This window comes from Bos javanicus, chromosome 18 (genome assembly GCF_032452875.1).
Source record: "Bos javanicus breed banteng chromosome 18, ARS-OSU_banteng_1.0, whole genome shotgun sequence".
NCBI lineage: Eukaryota > Metazoa > Chordata > Mammalia > Artiodactyla > Bovidae > Bos > Bos javanicus.
Window position 1 is genome coordinate 1,861,668 of NC_083885.1, and position 25,326 is coordinate 1,886,993.

General features: G+C 46.4%; 1 protein-coding gene across 1 annotated transcript; it reads left to right on the top strand.

Moving 5' to 3' along the window:
• On the top strand, window positions 1-25,168 carry COG4 (component of oligomeric golgi complex 4). Its single transcript, XM_061386680.1, has 19 exons — window positions 1-201; window positions 2,708-2,790; window positions 4,003-4,117; window positions 5,624-5,798; window positions 6,917-7,110; window positions 8,713-8,818; window positions 9,321-9,478; window positions 10,772-10,830; window positions 12,612-12,745; window positions 14,555-14,673; window positions 15,194-15,360; window positions 16,130-16,295; window positions 20,427-20,489; window positions 22,245-22,361; window positions 22,935-23,027; window positions 23,768-23,851; window positions 24,051-24,152; window positions 24,388-24,516; window positions 24,698-25,168. The coding sequence occupies exons 1-19, from the start codon at window positions 31-33 to the stop codon at window positions 24,830-24,832; spliced, it is 2,370 nt and encodes a 789-aa protein (XP_061242664.1). The 5' UTR covers window positions 1-30; the 3' UTR covers window positions 24,833-25,168.
• The last annotated feature ends 158 nt before the right edge of the window (window positions 25,169-25,326 follow it).

Consider the following 25,326-nt stretch of genomic DNA (forward strand, 5'->3'; position numbering starts at 1 on the left):
GAGGGGGCCTCGCGGAGCCGGAAGCGAGAAATGGGGACGAAGATGGCAGACCTCGATTCCCCTCAGAAGCTGTCAGGCGTGCCTCGGCCGCCTGACGGGGTGGGAGGAGGCAGCTGCTCAGAAATCTCCACTGAGCTCATTCGCTCCCTGACCGATCTGCAGGAGCTGGAGGCTGTGTACGAACGGCTCTGCGGCGAGGAGGTGGGGGAGCTGAGCTGTCTTTTCTGGAAGGACGCAGAGGCAGTGGGCCTAGGAGCCGTGGGAAATTCGGGCTGTGGGACGTTCTCTTCTTGCCAAGGAACCAAAAAAGCACCTATGCGAGATGCAGGCGTGTTGAGTGTAGGTGGGGCGACCTGTGGAGAAGGCAATGGCAACCCACTCCAGTACTCTTGCCTGGAAAATCCCATGGACAGAGGAGCCTGGTAGGCTGCAGTCCATGGGGTCGCGAAGAGTCGGACGCGACTGAGCGACTTCACTTTCACTTTTCACTTTCATGCATTGGACAAGGAAATGGCAACCCACTCCAGTATTCTTGCCTGGAGAATCCCAGGGATGGGGGAGCCTGGGCTGCCGTCTATGGGGTCGCAGAGTCGGACGCGACTGAAGCGACTTAGCAGCAGCAGCAGCAGCGACCTGACATCTCTGTTTACTCGTTCTCACGCCCCCAAGCATGCTTTCCTGTTACCTAGGCGATCTGCCCGCACTCATCTATTGATTTCCCTGGCCCTTAATCGTCAGATTTCTCCGCCAGAGTAAAGTTAGACTTGAGGGGTGTACACCGATTTGCTTGCTTTTCAAAATAGGAAGAAAGGCTCTCTTGCAACGACTTAGCAGTTTAAAAATTTTGAAATGCTTTTACTTCGTTATCTCATTAAGGCGGGAAATCATTGTAAATAAACTCGAAGCGTTTTAAGACTTCCTTCTGTTGGGAATGATTTAAGAGTGTAATTTTAGTGTTTCAGGTTAATTCAGGGCTTTATAGAAATCTAAGATTTTAAGATTCAGACACAACTGTCTAATCTTGGACAAGTCGCTTCATCCCTTGTACTTAGCTCTTGTTTAGTCCCTAAATCGTGTCGGACTCTCTTGCAACCCTGCGGACAGTAGCCTGCCAGGCTCCTCTATCCATGGGATTTCCCAGGCAAGAATACTGGAATGGGTTACTGTTTTCTCCAGATTATCTTCCCTATCCAGTGATCGAACCCGTATCTCCTGCATTGGCAGGAGGATTATTTTTGGCTGTATTAGGTCTTAAGTTGCTGCCTGGGCTTTCTCTAGTTGTGGAGACAGGAGTTTCTCATTCTGGTGGCTTCTCTTGTTGCAGAGCACAGCTCTAGGGCTGGAGGGTTTGAGTAGTTGCCGGGCAGTGGGCTCTGTAGTTGAGGCTCCCAGGCCCTAGAGCACAGGCTCAGTGATTGTGGTGCATGGGCTTAGTTGCTCTGTTGCCTGTGGTACCTTCCTGGACGGGGGATCTGACCCCTATCTTCTGCATTTGCAGGCAGATTCTTTACCACTGAGCCACCAGGGAAGCTGTACTTGGCCGTGCCTGATATCAAATGAGGAGTGTGAGCTTTATGCTTTCTAACATTCCTTGCAGCCTTCTTTACTCTTCTGTGTGACTTGATGTGAATACGTTTTTGACTGCCAGCCGGCTTCCTTGCCAGTCAGCAGAAAGATCTAAGTTGTGATCTAATAGTTTAGTAGCTGTTCCCTAAACCAAACTTTTATGAAGGTTGAGCACAGAAGACAGCTTCGGCCTGGAGCAGGGATGGTCATTGGTATCTTTGAGAATTTTCAAATATTAACTTACAACAGCTCCAGCAGTTTTTAATATGTTTTTCAGCAAGATGTGCTTTGTAAAGTTCAGTACTAAGCTTGCATTCATTGAGTTAATCAATACTTTGGGGGGAAAGATTAAGTCAGTCTTACAGACAGAATAATACTGGTTTTGTGTTTGTATTTATGTATGTTATTGTTGGGCTTACCTAACATCTGTAAGGGGTATATAGTATTATCCCTATTTTGCAGATGAAGAAACCCAAGCATAAGAAGATTACATTAGTTAAAGTAACTCAAAAATTGACTTGGGTGAGAGAGAATTCTTTTTATTGCTTCTGGGTACTGATTATACACTTCTTCCCTTCACTCAGTCGTGTCTGACTCTTTCCGACCCCATGGACAGTAGCCTACCAGGCTCTGCCATCCATGGGATTTTCCAGGCAAGAATACTGGAGTGGGCTGCCATTTCCTTCTCCAGGGGATCTTCCCAACCCAGGGATCGAACCCGGGTCTCCTGCATTGCAGACAGACGCTTTTCCGTCTGAGCCACCAGGGAAGCCCCTGGTGGGGCTTATACACTAGAAGAGACTATTTATAACTGCCAGTTTAGAAGTTTCCTTTCTTTATTTGAGCCTTTATATTTTAGTGCCTCCCTGTGTTAGGCACTATGCTAATGAAATTGAATAAAAGTTTATTTCGTCTCTTTGTTGTGTTCACCTCCTAGCTGGAATGAGATATGCCTAGGCTATCAGTTATTATGTAATGTGATAACAGCAACAATGAAGTATTATTTGTTAAAGCCCTAGGGAGCTTAATGACAGGAAAGAAGACATTTGAAATGGGATTTACTCTTCAGCTAAGTAGTAGATTAGATAACTCTTAAGGTTCCCTCTGACCATGCTAATGACAGGATGTTTCTTTGTTTCAGAAAGTGGTGGAGAGAGAGCTGGATGCTCTTTTGGAGCAGCAAAATACCATTGAAAGTAAAATGGTCACCCTCCACCGGATGGGGTGAGTCTTTAGTTCAGCAAGAGCTATTTTAAATTTCATCGGGGTCCACTGGATAAGTTATTATTTTTCCTAACTTTGTGTTATACAGTGACAGTTGAGTTTAAATTGGAAAAGAGAATTACCTCCAGGTAAAGTGAATACCTACCGGTGTGGTTAGGTTGTTCTCAAAGTGTCCTTGGGCCAGCAAGTATCAACATTGTCTGGAAACTTGTTAGAAATGCAGATTCTGAGGCCTCACCCCAAACCTACTATACCAGAAGCTCTGGGGGTAGGGCTCTAGAATCTCTAGCTTAACCTGCATGTCAAGTGATTCTGATGTATGGCTCAAGTTTGAGAGCCCCTGTTTTGTGTATTCTGTATATTCGCTAGTCATAAAAATTGCTTTGATATCATCATCCTCTTAGAGTGTTGGTTAGTGCATTTTATGCTCACTTAGCAATGGGGAGATTCTGCATTCTAGTTCTTTGGCAGTACTTATTTAGGGCTGTCTTTTGTATTTATTTAAATTATTATACAATATAAGCCTGCTGCTGCTGCTGCTGCTAAGTCACTTCAGTCGTGTCCAACTCTGTGTGACCCCATGGACTGTAGCCTACCAGGATCCTCCATCCATGGGATTTTCCAGGCAAGAGTAATGGAATGGGGTGCCATTGCCTTCTCCAATGCATGAAAGTGAAAAGTGAAAGTGAAGTTGCTCAGTCATGTCTGACTCTTAGTGACCCCATGGACTGCAGCCTACCAGGCTCCTCCATCCATGGGATTTTCCAGGCAAGAGTACTGGAGTGGGGTGCCATTGCCTTCTCCTAAGTTTTCAGTAAAACACGCTGGAGAAAAAGCTATGAATAGAGTGAATGGAGCAAAGAGTTGTGGGGAGATACAAAAGAAGTATGACTTCCCAGGTGGCTCAGTGGGTAAAGAATCCGCCTGCAATGCAGGAGTCATGGGTTTGATCTCTGGGTCAGGAAGATCCCCTGGAGGAGGGCATGGCAACCCATTCTAGTATTCTTGCCTCGAGAATCCCATGGACAGAGGAGCCTGGCAGGCTTACAGTCCATAGAATCTCAAAGAGTTGGACATGACTGAAGTGACTAAGCAAGCATGCTCAAGCAAAAGAAGTATTAATAGAAGACACAGTCTCCATCTGTAAAAATGTTTTTTCATTTCTTTTACCATCTACTCCTATGGATATGTATACTGACAATGTGTGTCCAGTCCAAATCTACAGTTGATTGAAGGAGATGCAAAGCAGCTGGCTGGAATGATCACCTTTACCTGCAACCTAGCTGAGAATGTGTCAAGCAAAGTCCGTCAGCTTGACCTGGCCAAGGTAATCCCATTGAGCTTTTGATATTGGAGTTAGTAGAGGGTAGTAGAGAAGCCACCACGTTAGAAATTAGAGCAGGACCATCCAATAGAAACGTAATGCAAGATACCAAAACAAGATAAAGATAACACAGAAAAACACCAGACCAATAGCTGTTATGAATATAGACATACAGATCCTCAACAACAGTAGCAAATCATATCCAGTAATGTATTAAAAAAGACTATACTATGAGCAAGTGAAATTTATCCCAGTCATACAAGGCTGCTTTAGACTACCAATTAATGTAATACACCAAATCGATAGAATAAAGGACAGAAACCACATGATCATCTCATAGACTCAAGGCATTTGACAAAACTAAACACCTGTTTTGATGAAAACACTCAACAAACTTGGAAGAGAAGGAACTCCCTCGACCTGATAAAGGGCATCTTTATGATATTAAAGATGGGCTAACATCATACTTACTGGTGAAAAACTAGTTGCTTCCCCCAAAAGATCAGAAACAAAACAAGGATGTTAGCTCTTGCTCCTGCTTTTCAACATTGTACTAGAGGTTCTAGCCAGAGACGTTAGGCAAGAAAGTGAAATAAAAGTCATTTAGGTGGGAAAAGAAAAAGTCTAATATGAACCACATATGTAATTTAAAACTTCCCAGTGACTGTTTTTTAAAAAGCAGAACAGGTGAAAATAATTTTCACAATTTAGAAACATTTGTTTAACCCATTATTTTAGAAATTACTATTAAATGGTATTAATGGGACATTTTTACCTTATTTATTTTTGTGCTAAGTTTGAAATCCAGTGTGTATTTTACGCATATGCACCTTAATTTGGATTAGTCACATTTGAAGTACTCAGTAGTCACAGGTGGAGAGTGGCTATTGTATTGAACAACACAGGATCTGGGTTGTGAGTTTTGGTTTGTTTGTTTGTTTTTTGGCTGTGTGGCTTGTGGGATCTTAGTTCACTAACCAGGGATTGAACCTCATCCTCAGCAGTGAACGTGTGGAGTCCTAAGGATTGGCTGGCCAGGGAATTCCTCATTCTTGCTTATTTGAAACAAAAATACTTTCTATATATTTTGCATACATTATTTTATTTATTTTTAATTGAAGAATAATTGCTTTGGATTGGTTTCTACCAAACCTCAACATGCATACATTATTAATTGGATTGCAATGTCATGTTCCCAAAATGTGAAATACACTGTGATTATGTTATAAATTTAACAATATAAGCCAAATATAAATATGGATTATCTCCACTACTGCCTTATTAAAGTAAATGACTGGTCACATAAATAAAATTGTCTGATGCTTGTTAGTAGTATTGACCATCAACCCACAAGTTTTGTGAGTGGTAGTGGTAATGTTTTTTAGTTTACCAGTGAAGGCTGTAAAGGATCTCTGGTTACTTGGCTTCAGCCCCTGAAACTTCCTACCTTCTGGAGAGATGCTTTTGAAAGAATAGGACGTTGTTTCTAAGCAACAAATCTTTTTGCAGAATCGCCTCTATCAAGCCATTCAGAGAGCTGATGATATCTTGGACCTGAAGTTCTGCATGGATGGAGTTCAGACTGCTTTGAGAAATGAAGATTATGAGCAGGCTGCAGCCCACATTCATCGCTACTTGTGCCTGGACAAGTCAGTCATCGAGCTCAGCCGACAGGGCAAAGAAGGTTGGCATCCCAAACTGCTGCTTCCTCGTTTGGTTACAAGCATCTGTAATCTGAACTTGGCGGTCTCAATCAGGAAAAGGAAAATTAGGAAATTTTCTTGTCTGGTACTAGACACAGTATAGGTCCTAGACCATCCCAGGGCAAAGGTTGTTATTCCTACCTTATGGAAAAGAAAACAATCCAGATCCACTGTTCCTCTGACCAGTGGGTTCTTTACACTGGACAGTATTGCCTGTTTATACAATTAAAATTAAATTTTTAGCTTTCTGTTCTGGAGCATCCATGACCTCCACCCACTCTTGTCTTTCTAGCCTTTTTTCATGCTATTCGCTCATACATCCATTCATTGTACACGTTTGTTGAGCTCCTCTTTAAACCAGGGTATATACTGCTGCTGCTGCTGCTGCTGCTAAGTTACTTCAGTCGTGTCCAACTCTGTGCGACCCCATAGACGGCAGCCCACCAGGCTCCCCCGTCCCTGGGATTCTCCAGGCAAGAATACTGGAGTGGGTTGCCATTTCCTTCTCCAATGCATGAAAGTGAAAAGTCAAAGTGAAGTCGCTCAGTTGCGTCCGACTCTCAGTGACCTCATGGACTGCAGCCCAGCAGGCTCCTCCGTCCATGGGATTTTCCAGGCAAGAGTACTGGAGTGGGTGCCATTGCCTTCTCCAATACTGCTTGCAATTCTCTGCAAATACTCTTCATCTTTCTGTGTCCAGTGCTTTGCTGTTTTCATTCCCCTTGCCTAGAATGTATGTACCCCATACTCAGAAATCAAAATCTTGCCCATCTTTGAGAAACAAAATACCATCTCTGGGAAGCCTTTTCTGATTACTTCAACCAGAAATGTGACTTGTGGGCACCTTTCTCATGACAGTTGTCATACACTGAATTTTATTATAGTCATTTGTGCACAAACCTCATTTCTTGAAGATGATTGTGACTCCTGTGGCAGTGGAGGTGTGGCTGACTCACCTCTTCACCATCTGTATTGTTAGTACAGCGTCTCACACACACTTAAGTGCTCAATACCTGTTTTTGGAATACACAGACAAAGTGGCCTAAACCTAACACAGTACCGTTCTCTACATTAGTTCTCATGTTCTCCCATTGTGCAGGCAGCATGATTGATGCCAACCTGAAACTGCTGCAGGAAGCTGAGCAGCGTCTCAAAGCCATTGTCACAGAGAAGTTTGCCGTTGCCACAAAGGAAGGGGATCTGCCCCAGGTGGAGCGCTTCTTCAAGATCTTCCCACTGCTGGGCTTGCATGAGGAGGGATTAAGCAAGTTCTCAGAATATCTTTGCAAGCAGGTATGGCTCCTGATTGCTTGGCAGGATAATGGTACAGTTCTCAGCCTGCAAACCAGGGCACTGGATGGATCCATTTTCTGTGGATACTTTTTACGTCTGGATTTGAATCCCCTTTTCTTCTGCATCCTGGCAGGACTGAATACATGCATTCATTTAGCACTTACTGTTACCAGTCTACTTTGTACCAGGCATGGCCTGGACATCTACTGATGTATTCCAACAGACCAAGTAAGAGCATAAGAAAATTAAAATGCGATTTCTCTGACAAGTTGAATCACCTTTTTCAAGCTGTCATCCAGGGACTGGCTTCTTGTAAGAGCATTCAGAGATGTTGGTTAGTGGTTTTTAGACTGGTAACCAGGTTTGAGGACTCCCCTGATGGCTCAGTGGTAAAGAATCTGCCTGCCATGCAGAGTCGCAGGTTTAATTCCTAGGTCAGGAAGATGCCCTGGAAAAGGAAATGGCAACTCACTCCAGTTTTCTTGCCTGAAAAATCATGGACAGAGGAACTTGGTGGGCTACAGTCCATGCAGTCACTAAAGAGCTGGACACGACTTAGCGACTAAACAACACCAACCAGGCTTGAGTCTCAAATAAGACTTGGAGGGGAAAAAAGCCCCAGGCTTGCAGCTCAAAAACTGAGATGAAGCAGGTTAAAACTGAAAAAGAAACAGGCTTCAGTTTAGTCTCTGCTCACCTTCCCCTGGAGCCTCAGATTGGGGAGAAGCAAACAGTAGGCGTGTGAGCACAGAGTTGTTATTTTTTAAGTGTGTGTCACAGTGCATCCTGTCCCCATCCGCCAGTTCTGTGTAGTGGAATATTATTTTGCCATTCAGGAAAATGCGACAGTTCCATATGTGCAGGCACAATTTACTCCCTAACATGTGGCTAAGTTAAACAACAGCGTGCCATCATTCATGTTGAAATTGGAGAGAGCAGCCGTAAAGATTGTATGTTACATAAACATGGGGTATGTGGGGGACAGTTAGCAGTGGCCACCTCTCAGGAGGAAACTTAGGAGACCAAGAAACACAGATAAGAGAAAGAATTACTTTTCATCCAATACTCCTTTGTTCCTTCTGAATGTTTAAGTGTGTTTTACCCATTCTAAAAATTAACAAGAAATGAAATGTAACTGCTTTATGGTACTTTTCTATCAATACTTTTTTTTATCAGTACTTTGTTATCTGAAACCTGGAAAGGGCTTCTACTGTTAATCCCTTAAAATTCCCTTAGAAGTACCCAGATTCTGTCCCCTACTCAACAGAGCACCATTAATAGTAACTCTTGAGTTATTCTTTGAAACAATTATTATAACTTGGGATTCTCTCCCCAGTTTAACAGCTGTAGATATTATCAAGGAAGAGGAAAGCATCATTAATCCCTCTGAATGGAAGAAGAGTTAACTACCATGTTAGATTCTTTGTCTTGCCTGAGGTTTGGACAGCCCACAGCCCACAGCCCCCAAGGGACGCTCCTCTGTGCCATCTAGGCTTTCTAGCATCAAGGGAAACATGGGGGGAAAGTCACTGGGAGGTCTTTTAGGAAAACTGAGGCTAACCTTTGGTCTAAGAAATATTTCTGGATTTTCTACTTTTTCAGGTGGCCAGTAAAGCTGAGGAGAACCTCCTGTTGGTTTTAGGCACAGACATGAGTGATCGAAGAGCTGCAGTCATCTTTGCAGATACACTGACTCTTCTGTTTGAAGGCAAGCCTCTTTCTCCACTGCAGACACTTGCAGCACCTGCATCCTAGCTTTTCTTTTCTCCTCACCAGCCTGATGCCTTTACTTTATACCTGTGGTTTGCTATATACTGGTTTATTGGAGAATTAACGTCCCAATTCAGTATCTGATTCTCAAAGATTAGAGTTTCTCAGATGTTTTGTTCTCCCTAGTCCCTGAGAATAAAACTCCAAGAGTGGATTTAACTAATAAATGACAGGGGAGAGAGTGATGCTCATTTCCAAAGATGCTCCTGTAGAAACTGTCAGTATAATTTATGAAACGCCTACTGTTTACCAAGCACTGTGCCTAGGTAACAGATTTGCTTAGCAATTCCTGACACCAATAAGAACCGTTTGTGTTCATTTTGGGAAGTAAAACAGCCAGAAAGGGTTGAGTTGACCCCAAGTCAGTCCTGGATAGCAGAAAGGAGTGTATCTGTGGGAAGAACATTTGGAATCCAGCCCTCTCCCTTTCTCCCTTCCAGGAATTGCCCGAATTGTGGAGACCCATCAGCCAATAGTGGAAACATACTATGGGCCAGGCAGACTTTATACCCTGATAAAATACCTGCAGGTGGAATGTGACAGACAGGTAGAGAAGGTGGTCGACAAGTTCATCAAGCAGAGGGACTACCGACAGCAGGTGAGCAGGGGAAGCTTATCGGGGGCTTGGAAGCAACTTAGCCAGCAACACTGAATAGAATAAATCAGGGGCAGGGAGGCTAAGGGGGTGGGGAGTGCAAAAAAGATACAAGTAGGAGAAAAATGCCAAATGAAGACTGGCCTGCATCTTGCCACTCCCCAGCTTACTTTGGACACGAGGTGTTGTCAAGGTGATGATGGCCTCAGTACAAGGCTGAGAAGGAAATAGAAAGGGCTTCCTAAAAGGAACACAACAGAAACGTCAAACCGCTGTCAATCACAGAATGTGCAGCATTGCCATCTGGTGACTGAGTGAGGATTTGATTTCCTAAGGTCTTATTCAATGTTAAATAATTTTGTCTCAGATTTCTCCTTTATTCCTTAAGGGCTAAAGGTAACATTTGCTTTTTCAGAACTTTAGGTTTCTCCATTTCTTTGAGCAGATAAAATAAGAATCAGTTCAGTTCAGTTCAGTCGCTCGGTTGTGTCCGACTCTTTGCCACCCCATGGACTGCAGCATGCCAGGCTTCCCTGTCCATCACCAACTCCCAGAGTTTACGCAGACTCATATCCATCAAGTCAGTGATGCCATCCAACCATCTCATCCTCTGTCATCCCCTTTTCCTCCTGCCTTCAATCTTTCCCAGCATCAGGGTCTTTTCCAATGAGTCAGTTCTTCATATCAGAAGGCCAAAAGTATTGGAGTTTCAGCTTCAGCATCAGTCCTTCCAATGAACATTCAGGACTGATTTCCTTTAGAATGGACTGGTTTGATCTCCTTGCAGTCCAAGGGACTCTCAAGAGTCTTCTCCAACACCACAGTTCGAAAGCATCAATTCTTTGGCACTCAGCTTTCTTTATAGTCCAACTCTCACAACCATACATGACCACTGGAAAAACCATAGCTTTGACTACACAGACCTTTATTGACAAAGTAAGGGCTGAAGGTAACATATGTTTTTTCAGAACTTTGTTTCTCCATTCCTTTAAGCAGATAAAATAAGAATAGAACTTAGGAATAACCCCATATAGTTTAATTTCTAGAACTCTAGGAGACTAGACATTAGTTCATTGGAATACCACTAGCATCACTTTTAAGTACAATAATAGAGGTGAACATTAGCATATAAATCAAAAGTAAATCTTTGGCACCTCCCATTGAGAGCCTCCTTTTAGCTTGCCTGTTAAACAAACTAAATCTAAACATTGTTATACCAGAAGTCTGGAGGGACCAGCAGGAAGCAGATAGAAGGAGGGAGGGGAAGAGTATTCTCATTTCTGTGGTATATTGCAGTTTCGGCATGTCCAGAGCAACTTGATGAGAAATTCTACATCAGAAAAAATAGAGCCAAGGTAATAATCCTCTTTTCTTCACCCCATGGAAGTTTGAATCGGTAATCAAGTATCATTCAGAGGCTGCTCTCTTACAGTGTGGTTTACATTTTAAAAATACTTTGTCTTTGACTCTTTTTTTAGAATGGAATATAGCATACAAACAGAAGCATATGTATAACATGTTTGTGTTTTGTCAAGAATACTAGTTCATTACCAATGCTGCAGTCTGGGTCTAGAGTTGGTGCTGTTAATCATTACAGTGTACTGAGCATAGAGTACAGGGAGGCATGTAATAAAGGGATATAACCTAGGCTGATGCAGTGCAAGGAAAGGAAACCTGAGGACATGATCTCACATCTGAGACTTTAAGAGTAAATAGAAGGGGATAATGGATAAGTATATATGTATGGCTGAGTCCCTTCACTGTTCACCCGAAACTATCACAACATTGTTAATTGGCTATACCCTTACACGAAAGAAATAAAAAGTTTTCTTTTATTTTTTTAATGAGTAAGTAGAGGAAGTTCCCTGGTGATCCAGTGGTTAAGACTCTGTGCTCCCAGTGCAGGGGCATGAGTTCAGTCTCTGAGATTCCACATGCTGTGTGGCACAGCCAAAAAGATAAAAGAGTAAATAGGAAGAAGAGGTGAAATGTGTTCCAGGTAGAGGAGAGGGAAAACGTGCAAAGACTCCGTCTATTGAAAACCCAAAGAAGGCCAGAACAGCTGAAGTGCAGGGAGTTGGAGAGAGTCTGCCATGAGGTGAGTCTAGCCAGGTTGTCAGGCCATTTGGCGTTTGTATCCCAAGAGCTGTGGAAAACTCATGATTACGATATGACCGGATTTACATCCTGAAAAGGTCTCTTGGATGTCAGTGTGGAAAATGAGTTAATTTTGTCTAAAATATGAGAGAGGGGATCAACTTCATTCCATATAAGTGGCTATTTGTTATCCCAGTACAGTTTGTTGAAAAGACTATATTCTCTCTTCATTGAATTGTCTTAGTATTCTTGTTGCAAATCAGTTGACCATAAATATCAAGATATCTGGACTCTTATTAACCTATATGTCTGTTCTTATGTCAGTAAAACCACACTGCCTTGTTTGCTGTTAGCTTTGTGATAAGTTTTAAAATTGGAAAGTGTGAGTCCGCCAACATTTTTTTTCCAAGATTGATTTGGCTTTTTATCTAGATAGGTGATGAGCGTGGGACACAGTTTAAGGATGTATCCTAAAAACTTCCACCACAGCTACATGAGGGGTTAGGCAAGCATGATTTGTTTTACATGAAAGATAGATCATTTTTACTCGAGCCACTAACAAAAATACGGGCTTCCCTTGTGGCTCAATGGTAAAGAATCTGTCTGCCAATGCAGGAGACACAGGTTCAATCCTTAGGTCGGGAAGATCCCCTGGGGAAGGAAACAGCAACCCAGTCCAGTATTCTTGCCCGGAGAATCCCACGGACAGAGGAGCCTGACAGGCTACAGTCCATGGGGTCGCAAAGAGTCGGACACGACTGAGCATATTACACTAAAAGTAAAAATACATCTCCCAATCTCTTATGTAACTCTGGCAGAATTTTTAGGGGGTGAATAATTCAGGCGTAACATGTAAATGGGACATGTGTTTGACCACCGTGTCTGATCACAACTGGGCCAGCAGAGCCAGAAGGACCACTTGGCAGAGCTGACCCTCCTGGGCCTGGGGGAGGGGGACTTCGGACTCTATTTGCCCTGTAGCTCTTATATCTAAAGGAATCCAGTGTCCTGCTTATGCTTTCTGCTCCACGTGTCTTAGGGAACTGGATCCTATCCTGACTGAGGTCACCCTGATGAATGCCCGCAGTGAGCTGTACCTACGCTTCCTCAGGAAAAGGATCAGCTCAGATTTTGAGGTGGGGGACTCCATGGCCTCAGAAGAAGTCAAACAAGGTAAAAGGTGTTGCCCATGTTCTCTGGGATGGGTCGGGGTATAGTTGGCTCTGTTTTGTACTAGTTACGTTATAGATTCTTTTAATGAGGAAATAATTGGGGCTTGTTAGTCTCTGGGGGAGATCTGTGGACAAATTGACTCTCAGGAGGAAATGTGGACTTAACAGATTTTAGAATTAGACTGGGTCTTTCAGGCCATCTAATCATTGTACAGATGAAAATGGCTAAATGCAAGAATGGTTCAGTGAGTCTCCTGCTCTCTTCCCCACGCCCTGCTTCCTCACCAGCTCAGATTTCAGGACTGGTGTTTTAAGTAGGCAATATGTGCACATTGTAGATAGGTTGATAGAACAAAAAAATATACATAATTTCATGAGGGAACTTTAAAGAGTGATAAGAATATTCTAAAACTGGATTGTGGCTATTGTTATAAAATATAAAGTTACTGAAAAAAAAATTGAATTGCACATGTACAATGGTTGAATTTTATGATATATGAATTACACCTCATGTAGTATTGAAGTATAATATTGAGAAAACCTTTCACTCCCTCCCTCAGTCTCCCCGTTCCCTCAGTCACAATTTGTGAAGGAATAAATATGTTGACTAAAAAGGTGTGCCACTGTCCTATTTTACTGACACACTGACTCCAGGTTTTTAAGAAGACTGTTTAATCCCTGCTGGTTGAGTATATGCAGAATTCTCTTAACTGGAGACCTGAAACTCACCCAGCATCTGTGGCAATCTGCATGGCTTGTACCAATAATGCATGGCAAGGGAATTATTTATATGACCTGGTGGTTTGGTTTTTTTATTTGTTTTGGGCATTGCTACAAGATTTGTGGGATCATGTTTCCCCGTCAGAGATCAAACCCATGCCTCCTGCAGTGGGAGCACAGAATCCTGACCACTGGACCACCAGAAAGTCCCTGAATTGGTGTTTAAAGGAGGATTTGAGCTCATCTGGAGTTTGGTACTTATTGCTGTTAATAATGACCATGTATGTTCAGAGTTGTGCTGTTTAATACAGTAGCCACAAGCCACAGGTAACTATTTAAATTTTAATTTAAATAAGGGCTTCCCTGGTGGCTCAGGATGATAAAGACTCTGCCTGCAATGCAAGAGATGCAGGTTCAATCTCTCGGTCAGGAAGATCTCCTGGAGAAGGAAAGGGCTAACGACTCCAGTATTCTTGCCTGGAGAATTCCATGGAAGGAAGAGCCTAGCAGGCTACATACAGTCCATAGAGTCACAAAGAGTTAGACAGGACTGAACAACTAATACTTTAACTTTTCACAAAATTAAATAAAATTAAAAATTCAGTTCCTCAATCATATTAAGCACATTCCAAGTACTTAATAGTGGCTACTTCATTAGGCAGCAGATACAGAACATTTCTATCATCACAGAAAATTTTGCTGGACAGCACTTTTTATAGAATGAAAAATCTAAAAACTTCAATCTCCAATTACTGTGATTTCCAGTTATCTCTAATAATGCCAAAATGTTTGGAAATAACACAGTTGTCTAAAAATAGTAATTTAAAAAAATATGGACTATCTACATAAGATATCACACAGCGGTTAAAGATCAGTAAGCTACAGAGAAGAAAAACTAAACTACACAGAAACAATGAAATATTTATGATGTAATTTTTAAGCAGGATACAGAATTGTATCGGTACTGTGATTGTAACCATGTAAATTATGTACAGATTTGGAACAGAGACTAGAAAGGGACCTAAAAAAAAAAAAGGTCTATTTCCTTTGGGGAAGAAGAGTGAGTATTCCTTTCTTGGCTGTCTCCTAGAGCACCAGAAGTGCCTGGACAAACTCCTCAATAACTGCCTACTGAGCTGCACCATGCAGGAGCTCATTGGTCTATATATCACCATGGAGGAGTACTTCATGAGGGAGACTGTCAACAAGGTAGGACAGAGGAAACCCCCCTTGGAGACGGGGCATCCTGTCCAGGAAACCAGGCTGACAGCCATGGCCGAGGCGTGTCGTATTTCTCGGTCCTGCTTTGAGAATACCCTGGCATGCCGACTAAGTGTACTGCTTTGAATGGTCAGAGGGCATCTTTGGGGTGATCGGGCTCTTCATGGACCCAGCTGGGACTTCTTCCCCAAAGGTCATAGAAGAGCACCTCAGCTCCTCGGGAGCCTCTCTGTCCCCCACCTCCATAGCAGTGTGTGGGTGAGGAGCCGTGGAGAAGATGGGCCTCCCCTGGTGTCTTATATCGTGCATACCAGATATTCTCAAGACGCCCTAACTACTTAGTTTCCTAACACTGGTGATCAGTAGGGAAGTTAACTGTTTTAGCAAGGAGGAGCCACTCTAAGCTGTGACCAGAACAAGCTATTTTAGGAAAAGCAGACAAAGTACAGAACTATCTAGAACCGTGACAGAACCGGGGCCCTTACTGGGCAATCTGCCTTTGGGGTAGGCTGTGGCCCTGGACACCTATGAGAAGGGCCAGTTGACATCCAGCATGGTGGATGACGTCTTCTACATTGTTAAGAAGTGCATCGGGCGGGCCCTGTCTAGCTCCAGCATCGACTGCCTCTGCGCCATGATCAACCTCGCCACCACAGAGCTGGAGTCTGACTTCAGGTACAGCCGCCACCCTTTCCACTCTCTGGGAGGCGGAAAGGTCCTCCTGTTGGATTCCTGGGGCCCATTTTGCTTCTTCCTTTTTTTCCCTTATGATTCAAGTTCAGTTCTATATAGGCTGTAAGCTCCTATCCATAGCACCACATCCTTGACTCCAGGCAGTTGTACAGCACCCAGATACCTTATAGGCCAAATCTGTATTCCCTGGACTGGATTCTTTCTGGCCCTCAGACTGAGGAAAGGGAACAGGCACCTCAGATGAAGACAGCAGTTGTAATGTTAACGGTGATACTTACCTCTGCTACAAGGCAGGCACCGTGCTGATTTCCTGCTCCCGTTCAGTCCTGACAGCGACCCTGTGAGGTGGGAGCCACTGGCTCTCTTCTGTAGATGAGAAACCCGGGGCCCAGGGAGATCACACATCTCATACGTGGTAGAACATGGAGTGGAGCCTGACCTTCACAAGCTGATGTCTCCACTCTCACACCGCTGCCTTCACCAAGCTGTACTTCCTCCTGAGCGTGTTGGAGCTCAGCGCCGCTCAGTGACAGCCGCACAGGGAGTCAGGAGCCGGCCAGTCTTCTCTGTGTGTGCTCGCCACAGCAATGCCTTTGAGGGGGTGCGGCCTCTCATGCCCTGACTGCTCAGGGCCTCCTGCTCCCTGGGAAGAGCAGGTCACGCTGCTGGCTCGGGGTGGTGAGCCGGCTGGTGCGCCCGTCCTGGAGGACAGGTTGCGTGCTACCAGTCCCCGTGTGCCCTTCTGCCCCAGGGACGTCCTGTGTCACAAGCTGCGGATGGGCTTCCCAGCCACTACCCTGCAGGACATCCAGCGTGGAGTGACCAGTGCCGTGAGCATCATGCACAGCAGCCTCCAGCAGGGCAAGTTCGACACCAAAGGCATCGAGAGCACCGACGAGGCCAAGCTGTCCTTTCTGGTAGGCGGCCCTACAGGTGGGAGCTGGGCTGAGCCACGGTTAACCAGCCATCAACTGGAGACTTCTCCAGTGTCTGCAGAGATGGAAAATTCCTCCTTTAAGGAAGGCTCGTTCTAGAGGTTCTGAAACCATTTTAACCCAGGGACCTCTTTCAGAGCAGCCTGAGCCAGGACATGTCCTGTTCCTGCCAAGAAGGCTGGGCGCCTCAGAGCTCCCCAGTGCCCATTCCCGGGAGCACCCCCAGCTGTTGAGGGCTCCACTGAGTACCAGGCTTGGATGACATCTGTGCCAGCCCCCAGACCGCTTCTCTGAGGACGGCCCGCAGTGGGGGAGGGAGCTGACCCACTAGGCCTACCAAACTGCTTTTCTGGCACACTTCTTAGGCGTTCAGCCTCCTCAGGAAGGTGAGCTTCTTCAAGCGCTGCTACCCAGCATGACAGCTGTGTGACAGCTGGGGAGGAAGTACGAGGGGAAGAAAGGGTTCATACCAGGCAACAACCAACTTGTGATGAGCCCAAAAGAATGCAGATGAGTCCTGGGCCTGTGGTCAGGCCTTTCTGGCACCTGCTGTCTTGGCATGTGTGGGTATGGTGCTATCAGAGGCTGTTCTGCCCTCCCCGCATTGGCCAGACTCTTCTCGGCTCCTGGGGTTCAGAGACCTGAAGGAAACATCCGACAATGGACCTCTCAGTCGACAGCGGTCCACAGATGGAGTCCTGAACATCACCCTGCAGGGGATGCAAAAATGTATATGTGTTTTTTCTGGAAGCAAGGTTCTTAAGCTTTTATTATTCTTAAAGGGAACTATGACACCAAAAAAGTTGAGATGTTGCTTTCAGAGACAGAAGCCTAAACATGCTAATTTTTACCTTGTCCCTGTGCAAGGGAAAACGACAGTAACCAGTCCTCAGACAGATCCAATGAAGTCTATTCAGGCAGTCCTACTTTCTCCTTGTCGTTGAAAATATTTTCCCTGAGCACGGGTCCTGTCGATTTAGGATGTCATGGTTGTTGCCAAAAAAAACAGGATTCTGTCCAAGAAATTATTGTTTCTGTACCTTTAGAGAACTTTGCCAGCATTTCTGGCAACCAGCTTCATATAATCATGAACTGACTTTAATTTTTCTTTTTTATTTGCATTCTATTTCATTCTTCACAGAACTTACTTTCATTCTTTCATTTCTCTGCTCAGAAACGACCCCTACTGCCTACCACATCAAAAGTAGACATCTTTGCCTGGGCATTTTGCTGAAGGCCTCCTGAGTCTGACACATCTGTCCCTCTAGTCCTGTTTTCCATCCCTCGTCTCCACAAGTCCCCAGTAGGCTGACTGCTGTGTGCTCACACATTTGCTGCTGCCATTCAGACAGCTCCATCGTTTGAGGCCCAGAAGATAAGGCCGACAAGAAAAGGTGATGCTAAACGCTTGGTGACAGTTTTCTAGTTTTCCGACGCCAAGTACTTAAAATGTCATCACTCCCACCACAGGGCCTATTTCTTATGTCACCTTGATTTATTTGGCTGTTAGTATGAATTCCCCGACGGTGCTGATGTATCAGTCACTGTGAGCTAGGATAAGCCCAGTGAATCCATGCTTACAAGGACTGTCAGGACAAGGAAACTTTGAAATCAATACCATTTGAACCCAAATCCATTTTCCCCTCATGACAGATTTTTCTTATGCCCTCAAATGCTTTGGAAACATTTATGTTATGGCTTCCATCCTTGAGCTGTCGTGACAGTGCAGTTCCTTCTCCGGAGGCTGGAGATGCTTGTGGCCTTGTGTCAAGCTTGTGATGTTGGTGGCCTGGTGTTGTGACACGCGGAAAGAACCCCTCAAGTGTCATCCGTCCACCGTGCAAGCAGCCTTAGCAGCACTGTCAGCAGCATGACCTTCCAGCACTGGCTGCAGGATGCTGACAAGGGCAATGTTCTTGTGAAAGACAAAAGGGACATCCTAATCTCAATCCCTGGGGTTCTGAGCCTCTTTCACCCAGAAATCCTGAGGTTTCTGACTCTCCTCTTGAAACATCAGCTGCTCTCTCCCTCACCTCGGCCTTCCTGGTCATGGCACTGGCACACCCGTTCAAGGGCAGCGTGATTATCTCAAACTCTAATTTCTCCCGCACAGTGGCTTCCAGATCAGTATTCCCAAACCACAGCTGTATTCATATAGTGTTCACCCACTTTACATATTCCTCAGCCCCACCCCGGTGTCCAGGACCACGTAGCACCCGCGCCCCAGGCTGACGTCACCCATCTCTGCAGCCCCACCTCCTGTCATTTCCCTGCACGTCTACCCCAACTCTCCTGGTCTCCAGATATGTTTTGGGATTTTCTGCCACTCTACATTTGCCTGTATTATCCTTTCTCCAGAAGTCATTCATTCATTCAACAAATATTTATTGAGAAATGTCTATATATCAGGCACTGTTGTAGGTTTTTGAGCTGCACTGCCCAGTATGCTGTGGCTATTTAACTTCAGGCTAAAAATCCAGTTACAGAGTTGCACCAGCCACATTTCAAGTGCTCAGTAGCCACACATGGTTATTGCTACTGTACTGGACAATTCAGATTTAGAACATTGCCATCATCAAGAAAGTTCTCTTGGACAAACTAGATCCCTGCCTTCGTGGAGCTCTCATTCTAGTGGGAAAGGCAAACAAGAAACAAAGAAGACAATATCAGATAATCCTAAGTACCGTTACGATAATATCAAACAGGGCGGTGGACTAGCGGAAGCTGGTGGGGGTGGAGAAATGCCCTCGCCTTTCTCTCCAGAACCATCTCCTAGCCTCCTAAGTCCCTCTCAGGTACCAGCTCTGCCATGGAGCTTCCTGTTGTGCCTTAGACCAAGACATGGTTTCTTTCCTCTAAATGACCATCGCAGTTTCTACCTTAATTATCATTTTTCTCACACACTGCTTTTTATGATTGTTGTTTATGTATCAGGCTCATACAGAGTTGAATTATAAAGGAAGGAGCCCTTGACCTGGAGTGGGGAGACCTAAATTCCAACCCTGGCTCTAGCGTTGTGGCCTGTCGTTCACTGAATTACTATCCTCCTCTGCTTTATGTTTCCTTGTGGCACTTATCACTCCCTGACATTTATTATCAACTTTGCTTCAGGAATGTATACTCTAGAAGGGGCTGAATTCTTTCTGTTAACTGTTTTATTCCCAGTACCTTCCACAGTGCCTGGCACATAGTGGGCACTTTAAATATTTTCTGAATCAAGAGTTGACTGACCTTGTTGAGTCATTTCACCCTCTTAGGTGTCTTGTTTCCACCTGCGAGCTGGCTTAATAATACAGTTGACTATATTATCAACATGGGTTTGAACTGCGCAGATCCACTTATACATGGATTTTTTCGGTGGTAAATACTACAGCTCTATGATTCACGGTTGAATCTATGGATGCAGATTCACAGATGCAGGTGGGCTTCCCAGGTGGCGCTAGTGGTAAAGAATCTGCCCACCAATGCAGGAGGCATAAGAGACGCAGGTTCAGTCCCTGGTTTGGGAAGATCCTCTGGAGAAAGAAATGGCAAACACTCCAGTATTCTTGCCTGGAGAATCCCATGGACAGAGGAGCCTGGTGGGCTACAGTCCATAGGGTCTAAAAGAGTCAGACACTACTGAAGTGACTTAGATGTAGACATGGAGGGCCAGCTATAAGTTTACTGGGCCCCTAACCCCAGTGTTGTTCAAGGGTCAGCTGTACTTGTTTTGCAGAAGGTATTTGGCCGAGCCGCAGACCTAATGGTTGAGAAAATACTTGATAGGTAACAGGCTCTCAGGAAGCATTTCTTAAATCAGTGACAGCCTTTGCATCACTGACCTTGGCTTGGAGGTTTGGAGCCCCAGGACTTCTCCCAGTCTTGTATGCCTACACACAGAACAAAAAGACCTGAAACCCTGGATCCCTACCTCTGAGGTCAGATAGCTTCTCTGCCTCTTTGTGTCAGGCTCTGGAGAAAGGGCGAGCCTAGTCCACCATGCTGTCTGGCTGAGACCTGAGCCCCCTGCCTGGTGACAGTGCTGAGGGTGGTCCTCAGCTGCCCTGAGCCTCAGGAATGGGTACCAACAGCAGTGAGCAGGAAGTGACATTCTTCTGTCCTGTCTCCCAGGTGACGCTGAACAACGTGGAAGTCTGCAGCGAAAACATCTCCACTTTGAAAAAGACACTGGAGGTAAAGGGGACCCTGGCCGTCGGCTCTCTGCAGCCTTCCCATGCCTCCTGTTGAGAGTGAGCCCTGTGTGCTTCTCCTGCTGGGGCCATGGCATTCCTGGCATTGAGTCAGCTCTTCCTCAGAGCACTTGAGGGGATTCATTAGTGATTGAGATGGTAGCAGCGCATCTCTGAACTACAGAAAACTATGACCCATGACTTGGGAGATCAGAATTCAAGCTAGCTCTTTCAGCACATACTTGGCCTGTGACCTTGGACAAATCCCTGAGTGTCACCTCTCTCATCAATGAAATGAAATACAGATCTTCATGGGGCCCTGCTCTTGGTTTGTTGGGTAGCCTGGTTTAAAAAAAAAAAAAAAACAGGATTGAAAGCACTTTATAAAAATAATAAAGTCTTCCATAAATTTTGAGATAAAAATGATTCTGAGGGGAATTCACTGGCATTCCAGTGGTTAGGACTCTGTGCTTTCACTGTGAGGGCGTTGGTTCAATCCCTGATTAGGGAACTAAGATCCCACAAGCTGAGTGGCACAGCCGAAAAAAATACGATATAGGGTTCACCTAACCCTGTAGAGAGCCAGTTGTTGTCATCGTTTTTTAAAGGAAGGCCATATAACAGTGGAAGTTACTTGGGCTTGGAAGTCAGATACCCCTGGGTTCACATCTCCATTTGACCACTGGCCAGCTGTGGGGCCTGAGGCAAGTTCTCTAACCTCCCTGAGCCTCAGTTTTCTCTCTTGTAAACGGGAAGGATGGTCTCTGCCCCACAGGTCTGTTGTGAGAATTAAACAAGAATATAAAGCACCTGGTACATGAGCAGCATGCAGTGGTGGTTAATGATTGTATTAGTAGTTACACACAACAGCATGGAGCATTTACTTTGTTAAATACCAGAAAACAAAGAGCCCAGCTCCCCTCCACTCCTGAGCGCTGCTTCTGGGAGAGGAGAGGAGCCAGGGTCCTGCCTCCCCGCAGGCACCAGTACCTGTGAAGGCGCTTTGCTGCAAAAGCACGGGGCTCTGCGCTGAGGCTGGTGCTGAGTGCTGGCCTTAGGGCTGGGCTGCCTGAGGCGGCCAGGAGCAGACACGAGGAGAGGGCCTCAGTGCTGGTAGGCTTCCTGAGGGAGGCTCGGGAGGCTGCTGTAAACTGGACCAGCTTAGAAATTCACCCCAAAAAGGTCTTAAAATGGAATAAAATAAGAGCGATAGTCACAAAGGACCAGTACCGTAGAGCCTCTCACATCTTTAAGTATTCAACAAGGTGGTTGTCTGTTGTGTTTAAGTCATGGCACGTTAAATTGTGCTCCTGACTTTTCTGTAACATTAATTAGCCTGCTGGATTTTGGTCCCTTAGCAGCTCTTCCTCACTGCTGGCTCCCGCTGGAGCCAAAACAGCACAAACCCTGAGGAGGCTGCAGGAAACGCAGGCAGCTCCTGGCAACCCAGAGCAGCGTCCCTGTGCGTTCTCTGCTACTCAGCCTCAGTGTGGAGTTCATGAACAGGTGCTCTGGAGCTGTAATCCTGGCTTCATGACAGTGCTGTGTGACTTCAGGCCAATTACTAACTTCTCTGTGCCTTAGTTTCCTCATCTATACAATGGAAATAATAATAGTACTTACTTCATAAGAAAAGTACTTTAATAAAAGTAAAATGCTTGAAACTGGGCCTGGCACACAGTAAGCACTTAAATCTTAGCTGTGGTCGTGATGATATTCCCTGGGCTCAGAAGCCTGATGGCTGGGTGTTCTCTCCTAGAGTGACTGCACCAAGCTGTTCAGCCAGGGCATTGGAGGGGAGCAGGCCCAGGCCAAGTTTGACAGCTGCCTTTCTGACTTGGCTGCCGTGTCCGGCAAATTCCGAGACCTCTTGCAGGTAAGCCCCAGTCCTGGGCTTGTGTCTTGCTCTGAGACTCTCATTACTGGCTCATCATGGGTTCCACACATATAAGGAAATAGGCGTGGTGGGGAGGAGATGTGAGGGAGCAGAGTGCCCGCCATTGAACTTGTGCGAGTCCCTTGAAGACTCAAGGTTTTTAGCAGTGCTGCTGCCATGTTGACAAGCTGGCGGCATGGTCCTCTAGAATCTCCACTCGGCCTCCACAGTGCCAGGAGCCCTCAGGAAGGTGTTCAGAAGAAATGGAACCACGTGGGTACGCAGACCTGCGTGGCCTTAGCCGAAGGCGCTGCCTGGTACCAGGTGCTCAGAAATCAGACCAACCTCATGGCCGCATCTCTGGCCTGGACCTGATTCAGGATAGATCTCGGAAGGAACAGGTTGTTCCTGGCCTCCTGGATCAGCATTATCTCTGCTAGATTTCACAGAGGGCCTGCAGAAAAGGCTCCGAGCTGAGGATGCCCTGGCAGACAAAGGGTGGACGGAGCGGAGAAAGGGAAGGGATGGGGCATGTGCCTCCCACGTCTGACGCGTCTCTGCCTTCTCCTGCAGGAAGGGCTCACAGAGCTGAACAGCACAGCCATCAAGCCGCAGGTGCAGCCTTGGATCAACACCTTCCTCTCTGTCTCCCACAATATCGAGGAGGTCAGCCTGACCACAGGCAGCCGTCAAGCCCAGGATTGCCCCGCATTCCCCGGCCCCCAGCAGTGGAGCTGTCTTATAGATTGTACCTTAAGTATTTCTCAGGCTCATTTCCCTCACCCTCGAAGGCTAGCTTCCTCCCAGTAACAGGTTGTTCTTGCAGTCAGAGGGCTCCAAAAGACATCTAAAAGGAGTTTGCCTTGATGTATTCTCTTTTATTGAGGCTCTTTTTGCCCCACATCTTAGGACCTTTTTTTTCTAGCTTTATCTTTTCATGGCTTCCCAGCTGATGCAGTTGGTAAAGAACCTGCATGCCAATGCAGGAGACACATATTCGATCCCTGAGTGAGGAAGATCCCCTGGAAGAGGAAATGGCAACATACTCCAGTATTCTTGCCTGAGAAATCCCATGGACAGAGGAGTCTGGCGAGCTATAGTCCATAGGGTCACAAAAGAGTCAAACACAACTGAGCATGTATACACAATCTTTTCATTCCTATAGAACACGAGATACAAGAGGGGGTAAACTGCCAGGAGGTTTACCACGTTGTTTGGGCCACTACTTCAGTTGCTGGTCAGAAGTATGATGCAGAAACAGCAGTTTCTGCCAGCCTGGTTTTAAGCTGGCTTTAGGCTGGATGAGTCATAAGCTACAGAAGTGTTTCCCTAAAGGAGTGGAAGTGGGGTGGGGGAGAATGGTCCTTGGAGAAGTCCCTGCTGACCCACCTTGCTTCCTGATGTAGGAGGAATTCAGTGACTATGAGGCCAACGATCCTTGGGTTCAACAGTTCATCCTTAATCTGGAGCAGCAAATGGCCGAGTTCAAGGTGAGCAAGGGCTCTCAGGACCAGTCTATAGAATTAGCCACCTCTGCCCAAATCAGCAGCACTGAGGCTTCTCATCGCACTCCTGCTGGGAGCCCTGGATGCCCTTCCAAGCCCCAGGCTGTGGAAGCACTCCCGACAGCTCGTATGGAGGCAAAGGGGCAAGGTAGGACCCCCACTGACATCCAGTCTCTGCGTGCAGGCCGGCCTGTCCCCAGTCATCTACGACAGCCTGACCAGCCTCATGACCAGCCTTGTCGCAGTTGAGTTGGAGAAAGTGGTGCTGAAGTCCACCTTCAACCGGGTAACGTGAAGAGAGCACAGGCCTCTGCCCTACTGTTTTCCCTGAGGAGGACCAGTCTGTCCCCTCCCTGCTACCCCAGGCCCTGTGCACATAGGCTCAGTGCTGCCCTGAAGCAGCAGAGCCCACTGAAGCACCATCCGAGTCCCCGCTGGCCTTGGAGCCAAGCACTGAGCAAAGCTGGGGGCCGGTGCTGCTGGGCTGGAGGGCCAGGCCTTGAACTCATGTTCCCATGCAGCTGGGCGGTCTACAGTTTGACAAGGAGCTGAGGTCACTCATTGCCTACCTCACCACGGTGACCACCTGGACCATCCGAGACAAGTTTGCCCGGCTCTCCCAGATGGCCACGATCCTCAATCTGGAGCGGGTATGTGGGGCTCCCCTGGCCTTGCCAGAGAAAGCTGACTCAGGAGAGGCAGAGACGAAATCTGGGTCTCCAGTGGCAGCCCAGCCCTGCAGGCCGCCTCCTTCCTGAGCGCCCCTGCACTGCCTCTGGTGGGATTCTCGGGCTGGCCCCTCCTTGCTGACTCTCTCTGCTCTTCCCACAGGTGACCGAGATCCTGGATTACTGGGGCGCCAACTCGGGCCCGCTGACATGGCGCCTCACGCCTGCTGAAGTGCGCCAGGTGCTGGCCCTGCGCATAGACTTCCGCAGCGAGGACATCAAGAGGCTGCGCCTGTAGCTGCCGCACGAGCCCAGCCGGTTCCCCTGCTGGCAGCGGGGAAACAAGGCCTCTACTCTGGCCATTCTCTGTTCTCAGACCTGTGGGGGTGCTTTAGGGAACAGTGTCTCCCCATAGAGAGAGGTAGGTCCACCTTGGCTCCTAACTAGGTGGGAACGCCAGGGCGGGCCAGCCTTCCACACGGAGGGCCATCCCCTCGTCCTTGGACGTGACAGCACATGAGCTGCCTCCCTGCCAGTCCCGAAGGACTTGGCTTGATCTGGGGACCTGAGGTTTACTCCAAGGAGAGGCTGTGATATTTATGATCGCCCTGAATAAACAGGCTCCTTGAAGAGAGGCCAGTGTGCTGTTTCCAGGAAGGGCTGGATGCCACAGGGCAAGACAGGTCCACGAGCTGCACTGAAACATGAAGGCAGAAGTCTGACTCCTCAGCCTCCTCTGGTGCCCAGAGCGGCACATGACAACAAGGGCCTCACCCAGTCCCAGACCCTCAT